Source organism: Pholcus phalangioides, unplaced genomic scaffold (assembly GCF_987345545.1).
Source record: "Pholcus phalangioides strain wild (caught in Gottingen) unplaced genomic scaffold, Ppha-v1.0 ptg000024l_1, whole genome shotgun sequence".
Lineage (NCBI taxonomy): Eukaryota > Metazoa > Arthropoda > Arachnida > Araneae > Pholcidae > Pholcus > Pholcus phalangioides.
This window is the reverse complement of record NW_028301616.1, coordinates 454017-462809: the sequence shown is the minus strand read 5'-3', so window position 1 is coordinate 462809 and position 8793 is coordinate 454017. Positions and strand designations below refer to the sequence as shown.

The 8793-nt window shown below is 33.2% G+C and overlaps 1 protein-coding gene across 1 annotated transcript in view; it reads left to right on the top strand.

Moving 5' to 3' along the window:
• The first annotated feature begins 731 nt into the window (after positions 1-731).
• The window catches only part of LOC149068534 (salivary peroxidase/catechol oxidase-like), a 129460-nt gene continuing 121398 nt past the window's right edge, over positions 732-8793 (top strand). The window contains exon 1 of the mRNA XM_089250820.1: positions 732-1040. Within this exon, the coding sequence (XP_089106946.1) occupies positions 1033-1040 (8 nt within the window). The 5' untranslated portion in view covers positions 732-1032. The remainder of the gene's footprint in view (positions 1041-8793) is intronic.

The following is an 8793-nucleotide window of genomic DNA, read 5'->3' as shown; positions in this document are numbered from 1 at the left end:
GAAAAATGTCCCTTGACACGAGGTACCACCAATAAAAAAAATTCTCGGGCATTCATCGATTCGAAATATCACGCACATGCGTGAATATAATCCATCATCCTCGAGCATTATTTATGCGTCACAACCGAATAAACATTTATATAATAATAACAATAACGATAATAATAATGACAACAGAGAGTTTCCAAGAAAAAAAATATAACTTATATGTGTGTGGGTGAAAAGAAATCGTGCACAAGAAAAAGAATAAATATCATTCATTTGGGTTTCTTTGATGCCCTTCATTATAAAAACGCATTCAGTAGCCGCAGCGGCAGGTCTTTGTATAAAAAGGAATTCATACGTATTATACATCGCTGGTCAACGAGGCTCTCTCTCATCACTTGTGCTCGTCTTCCTTTTGTTTTCCTCTCAGAAGAAATCAGGCCGACAACATCACGGACAGCACAGAGACTTGACCAGACGCAAGTTGTTTTCACTGTAGGGCCGCAGCTGATAAACGCCAGCCTATACCGGACTGAAAAGAAAGAGTCGAGAGAGAGAGAGAGTTCTTGCCGAATCTTCTCTAACTGGGCCATTCTTCGAAGGAGGATAAAGAGAAAAAACCCCACGTGACGTAAGCGAAGGCTTTTTGGAAAGGCCTAAATGTGTTTCACCTTTTCTCTGTATTTTTTTTTTTTACTGGGGAAGTTTGGCCTAGTATATATAAAAGCCATCGTAATAAGACTGGCTGGACATTATGTCAGTTGTACGTGAGGAAAAGGTACGCACACCGTGTTCCGGATGCTGTTCTGTGTGAATCGTTGCCATTCGCGATGAACTAAACAATAAAGAAGGAAAAATATTGTTTTGTTGTGTGTTATCCATCTTGAAGATTTTTGGGACTTTTATTGTTATTATCATATTCGAGTGACAATCGGATCATTTGTGTGACTTATCTTCTCTTCGAGTGACACTTTGTTCTTTTGTGAAAGGATTTTCTACGGTTTTTGTTACAGTTTTATAGTTTGTATTTACATTGGTGGGAACAAGATGGAAAGGTGAGTGATTCCTGAATTACTTTGACTTTTTTTAAACATATTCAATATTTATTTATTTATGATGTGAGATATGATTGAGTTTTGGTCATGGCCTGAACCTATTTGAATTGTGGTTGGATTCACCCTCTTCACACCTGAACCAAAACTATTAAAAACATTATTTATTTATTTGTGTTTAATGTGTGTCAAAATGCTCTTAAAAATTAATTAATTAATTTGGGTTGATATCTTTACCAGTACTATTTGAGTTAGGCACACATACCTATGCCTCATTGCCTCAACTTCAAAAAAAGGATCATTCTATTATATGAAAACCATTAAACACTGTTAAAAAGGAGGTACACATGGGTGTACCTCTGGAGCAAAGATTACAGTATGATTTACGTGAGGTGCCTCGGAGGTCCCTAACATATTGATTTAGACTCGGAGTTGGACTTATGACTTGGAGATCTTCAGCTTAAGGTCTATAATATCTATATGGATAGACATGGATGTTGATAAATTTTGATAAAATAACTTAAACTCGATTAGGAAAAATAAATTTTTAAAATTTAAAAAATGTGTTGAATATTAAAAAAAACCGTGTATTTTATATTTCTCTCTTTTGTATCTACCGCATGCAAATCATGACAGGGAAAAACATTAGGAAAAATAGGGAAAATCATTTCCAGATACTGGTGAAAACTCAAAAAAAAAAATATCATGTCAAGCATTTATATATGAGGTGAAAAATTAAAATTAATTTTTATTTTATTTTAAATAAATAAAATAAAAATGTATTACTTTATTTCTACACCCTTCATCCCTTTTGAGCAGTAATTGGCAAATTTGTCGTAAATTGCGTATTTCATCTACAGTTAGTGATATTTCGTATTTTCCTGGATGAGGTACGGTAAACCTATGCATGAATATACAAATTTTATTTGAACCCATATCGGTATTACCGATACTATCAATTACAACAATTAAATAATTTTTTATTCAGTTAGAATTGAATTATAAATTCTGCCTGCGGACCACCTAGGCCATCGTCGCAAGCCACCTCTGGTCTGCGAACCATAGGTTGAGAAACACTGCAATAAGGTGTTTCTCCTTACCATTCTTTCTTCTCCACGGGTGTTTCATTTTTACGTGTGAAATTAATAACCCGTTGTAATAAAATTACCTTGTTGAATTGGTGAGACAAACGGTGTCGAATGAAGTGATAATTTTTTCTACTAAAGATTCTCTTCCCTCTGGAACAGTAAGAATTAACCCCGAAGCACTTCGGGTAAGCTGAGCATTTAAGCTGTAAGGTACAGAAGAAAAGCCGAAGCCGAGGGTTTTATCATGGAATTTCATTTAAAAAAAAAAACACATGCATGTGCACTGTGAAATTGAATACTATACCTGGTACGACTTGGTAATCTGACTACCTAGAAAGTCACATTGAAAAAAAATCTCTGTATGCCAACTGTAGATACTTTGAGCCCTTCGTCTCCCGTAAATCACTGGTTCTCAAACTTTTTCCGCCCATGGCTTCCTTGGCATGATGATATTTTGCGGCTTCCCCGAATACTCCAGAAAAGAATAACTTCAAAGCACTGACGCGGGAAAAAACCAATACACCAACCCCTCGCAACCCCCGTGACCGAGGTTGGCGATGCTCCTGGGGCCGCAACTTTCAGTTTGAAAAAAATTGTAGTAAATAACTTATAATGGACATGGGTAAGATCGGTTATCTCACTCGCTGTAGGAAAAAACACACTGAGAGAGCAGCGAAACAATAATAAATACCCTTCATGAGAAATGCTAAAGAAATTACCAAGATTGAAAGAAGTGTGTCAATTTCTAAACTTACGCTTAAATAAGAAACTAAAACAAAAAAAAAAGGTCAGCATCGTACCTTTGTTTAATGGTGCTATTTCTGCCAAAATGCCAATGCATTAACCCTTTCAGTACCACATTATGAAAAAAATGAAATAATTATCATGTAAATTCTTTGGTTGGCCGTTTTAGTTCTAACTGAACTCTAGAAATGAAAAATAATATTTTATTCTAAAACTTAGTTAATACTCAGAGAATTAATTAACGTGGTACTTACCGTCAGCACTGTACGCTCACAATAAAAATAAAAAATGCAAATTCAAATATGTTGAATAATACAGTTGCAGGAAAATATTCATTCATTTCACTACCAAGAAAACCATAATTTGTTTCATACATTTGCAAGGGGACACTTTATGGGGCTGTAACATACAAAAGTGTAATTCAGTAAACACTTCTACAGAAGTAAAACCTCTAATTGAATTTTATCAATTAATCTAATAAGTATCTTTTTCTTAGTCGGAAATAAATATCAACGGTGGTACTAACAACTTTGATTTGGAAAATATATATAGAACAGTATAAATCTGGCGGTGCACTATGATGATGGTCTATCTCCCGAAACAACGATAATCCGTATTACAGATTTTTTTTTAGAATTTTCTTCTTGCCCACAGAGATGTGGCTTACCATTATAACGAGATTTCATTCATTAGTTCTAAAATAAAAATACTGCCTATTGTACAGCGCATATTTAAAGTAAATAATAACTGAAATAAATTATCTAAGCTTCTAAAAGAATAAATAAAGGATAGTAATAGCTTTTTAACAGCTAAGACCATTCAATAGTAAAATCGACAGCATATTTAGACTTCTATAAAAGAAGTTCCATTAAAACATACGTGAAATATTTAATTAACGATGCGTCATCGATTTGTTTTCCATGGAATCGATTTCTTGTACCGAAATAGTCGTAATAGCCGTAATTTTTGTCCTTCCCCTACGATTATTACCATTTTATTTCTCATCCTTTGGGAACGGATCCCACAATGTTCCGAAACGATCGTAATGATCAGGTTTTATTTCATCATTTGGATTTTAATTTGTCGAAAAAACGTTTTTCACATCGGTTTTTTATTCATCTTGTCGCAAAGTATTTGCTATTTTTGTGTAGCTCAGAAAATTAGCAATACCTTACCTCGCAAATAACTGAAAGACAAATTAACCGACGAAAAAATTAGCTGAACTAACAGACAGAAAAGTTATCACGACATTTGCAACACTTTTTAGCCCATTTCTGACCACCCCTCCAATTCATGACCAAATTGCGCAATTTTTTCATGTATGATAACTGGTAACTGTTTGAGAAGTTTCGAAAAACTGGATAATTTAGCATGGTTTTTCTTTGTAGTTAATGTAAATTTCCAAATTATTAATTTTTCAATTAATATAAAAGCATTAACTTCATTTAATTAAAATAATTGGTAATTATGATATTGGGAAATCTCATGTACCAAGTAACAAAAAAAATTTGAGAAAATATAATTTTTTTTCTATTTTTAAAAAAAATGTCTGTTCATGTTCATGGGGAAAAAATTTCCAGATCGAGAATCAAATCGGAATCCCCAAAAATCTCATTTTTGAAAAGTCATAAAAAATCAAATTGCTTTGTAAAAAGTTTCAAAATACTATGGAACTTTCATTAGACCTTTTAATTTCCAATATGTTAATTTCATAGAAAAAGTTATACTAAAATTAACTGAAAAAAATTCAAACAAGCGTCGCGCAAATGCAACATCAGTCAAAAATTGTTTGATCAATTCCAAATGAAAATAAACGTAAATAAAATTTCTATATATAACAGCTAATTATCTGCATATTGTCTCTAATCACCCACTATAGTGAAATATTTTTCTCTCGATGAATTATCCTGACCCTGAGTTTTACCGCCAATGAAATGGGGAGCTTATTTTCAAAACGGAACATTTTCACTTTTGCTAAAATTATAGTAGTTTGTTATACAAAAGTTGTAAATAGACCAACAGGTAGCATGTAGAAATGGTAGAAGAATATTTAAGTACGTATTATATATGATTTTTGATCAACGTTCGACATCTGCCACTTTCGCTTTGGTAGATGACAGCACTCTCGAACACGAAACATGCATGACTTAGCATAAAAATATTAGGTGCACACATTCAAAAGAGAGTTATCCACATTTGAATTTTGGTAATGGTCCGTTTTGAGAGAAAATTAATAGAAGTATTACTCTTTTATTAAAATTTGAGCTGGTCAAAGTCCGAAAAATTTGAAATTTCTACGTCACCTGTTGATTCCAGAAGGTGTTAACTTGATAAGGAAGGTGGTACCCTTATTACCTTCTTATACTGCCCTCTCGTCATTAACATCAGAAATACGATCATTCTACAGTGGACCCTCTCATAACGGACACTCCCGTTAGCGGACACCTTTACTGACGGACACAATTTTGAATTACATCGACGGGACTCAATGTATCTTACTATCCATTAGCAGACACTCCTCGTTGGCGGAAAAAATTTTCAGTCCCATGGGTGTCCGTTATCGACAGATAAAAAATACCGAAATGTATGAAAAAGGTGAGTATGCTTGCTCCCTTTCGATAGAAACGACTGACATTGCATTGTAATTTCTGCCAAAAATATTCCCGTTTCGTTGCATAATCTGGCAGAGTCCAAACATTCATAAACCGTTAAAAAGCGCATTTTGGAGATGAATGGAAGTGTTGTTCCCTTTTTGAAAATAAACTCCTCAAACGCTGCGATTAAATTTTTTCGTAAATCCAGTAAAAGTGAATGGGGAAAACAAATTGATAGCCTCGATGAAAACAATAGTTTTTCCTTTCCAATCGGAAGATTCTTTTCCCCGGTTTTGTCTCGCGTTACGTGTCATCGGTCGGTCCAGAGACAGCTGTTCGGAATTGGCTCTTTCCTCTCTTTGACGCACTCGATTTTCACGTATTCCGCTCACGTATCCAAGGTCGTCGATCCTCTATTACCAAAAAAAAAAACGTGTATTCTTTTCCCATCTTTCAAGATTTTGGCCACTCATTTGAGTCTTCCTTCTTATATATTAAGAATATCCTTTTCTTTTTTTTTCTTAAGAATGATGCTTCTCAAAACCGAACGTTCTGTTCTATTTTCGGATCTATTTTTCTTTTTTAAAGAAAGAAAAGTTTCTTGTGTTGTTATGTAACGGACGAGGAAGACATAAATTTCGCAGTTGATTTACAAAAAAACACCTACTTTGTGTGTGTGTGCGTTTTTTTTTGCTTTTTATGAAGTAATACCATTATTTTTAATGTTGTTTTTCTGGCAATAAATTTTAATGGGTCCTGAATTTTGAGCTAAAATTCTAGTTTGACAGTTAAAAATCCATTTTTTAAATTTTTTCTGTAGTTTATTCATTTAAGTTTTCGGTATATGTTTATCGGCATGGATCAGGTTTTGTATCTGAGGTGGTTCTCTCATGTTTTATGAGTAATTCGCAATGACTAAACGATTTTTATCGATCAATCATCTTCACGAAATTCTCCTTGAGAATTAACGATTGGAGTTTTTCAGAATAGAAGACCAATTCGAAAATTTCACTGTTAATATTCAATAGAAAATGTGATTTCAGGCTTCTATTAGTCATTTTTTAGTGTTTTCTCTGGACATTTAGTCACAAACGGGGAAATATTTCCTTAATATGCAGTATATGTACTACGGTAAATGTAATAAATCTGGTTATTATGCATAATCACCGACCATTTTGGTAAGTTTGATAAACTTCCTTAAGTTTATCACACTTTTATCTGCGATTATGCATAATACCCAATCGTCAAGTTATACGCAATACCAAACGCATATATTTAGTTAACAAAACTAAATATATGCGTTTTCAAATTAAAAGAGACTGACAATATTATAACTCCAGAGTTCTCTCTAACATATCACGATAATTCCTGTCAAGTACTAACAAATTGTAACTGCAAACACTTGGAAGAAGTCTCATCTATTAAATATCTTAGAATTCACATTGACTCCAACCTAAAATGAAAAACCCATATAAAAAATGTTTCAAATAAATTACGATTTTTTCTAAGCAAATTTTTTTTATCTAAAATTCAAAGTAAATATTTTTTTACTAACACTGTACAATGCGTGGATTCAATCTAAAATAAATTATGGCCTCATAGCATGGGGAAGAGACTATGTCACTAACATTAACGAAGTTTTACGAATGCAAAATACATTCATTTATTTATTTATCTAATTTTAATGCTATAACTTTGACTAACTACACAAACCTTGATATCTTATCCACCAGACATTTGTATTTCTATAAAATCTGCATTGCCGTTCACAAAAATCGAGTTCGGTGCAATAAACGCAATTTTATCAATCCCAGAAGACCAAAATGAGTCGTACATTTTTATCTATGATCACCAGTATGGATCGTATGATCCCTTGGTGATTTTATTTGTTCTCCGAAATGTATATGATGTATGAATAATGAATAAATGAAAAAAAGAAATACAGTCAAAAAATCTAGTTTCAACGATACTCGGCATAACGATAAATCATTCTATTACGAAATTTTTTGAAAAGACTTCGAAACTCTTTCTGCGTGCGCACGTTACACAACTATATTTTTTATATTTCCCTCAAAAAAATTAGCTCCAATCATTTTTAAATTGCTCATTTTTGTCTTTCGAAGGTGTTTAACAACGTCACAGTATTGCACTGTCTACCCTCCGAAAGTTATTAATGAAGTTGCAGTGAAGTTACTTTTTTGTACAGTAAAAAATGCAAAAGTGTTGTGTGTGATAAACTACTTTACAAATTGAAACAACTAACTGAATTTTATTCATCACCTAATTAATTATAATTTTCTGCTAAGAATGAATACTTATAATTGCAATTTTATGGGGGTATTAACAACGCCAATTCGGAGAGATGCCGACAATAGTGTAAACTTAGTGGCGCCTGACGATAATGTTGCCTCTCGATAACGATAACCCCACTAGAACGATATTTTTCCTGGTTCGGAGAATATCGTTGTATCGAGGTTTCACTGTACAAAATCAAAAACCACATCAAGCAAATTGCCCAACAAGGTGACTGGAAATAATAAATAAGTAGAGATAAAAATATATATAAATAATATTAGAAAAAACCCATAAAAATATGGTTGTCATAGCTTAAATACAGCTGCCTAATAACAATAAGCCAGAAAAAGTGACTAAACAACTGAAATATCTGCCCCTAGAAATATGGTTTGTTAATCATTTAAATGGGGATATATCCTCGATTTTATTCCCACCCATCTTATTACATACACTTTATCCTCTTGAAGGTGTCTGTCGTGGGAGAATTCACGACATCGTCGTTGGTAAGTAAATTTTATAAATCCGAAAAACATCTCACTTTTACTGGCGTTTATGCATAATACCCAACGTTATTGGTGAACATGATAAATCGTACTAAATTCATCACATTTATTGGTTATTATGCCTAATCACTATATCTATACGATGCCGTTATAAGATTTATTGTTTAGATTACCGTACTTGCGAGCTAGAGTCGGAACCGTATATAATGTACTCTGATTTTGCGAATTTTTCCTAAAACCCCCGAAATAACTCCTATTTGACGATTTCAGAAATCTTATCTCCATACAATGAACTTATATTTTACAAATTTTACGATCGTACGTCGATATAACGAACTCTACTTTTTGACAAATTTTTTGATTTAACTATTTCTTTATTTTTCTTTTTTTGTGCGTATATAACCAGACCCCAAAGTAACAAACTCTTATTTAACGAGTTCTACTGTCGGACTCTGATATAATTAACTTCTATTTACAAATTATACACGTCCTTCTTCATAGCTTCTGTGCACTAGCAAGGGCCCATCCAGCT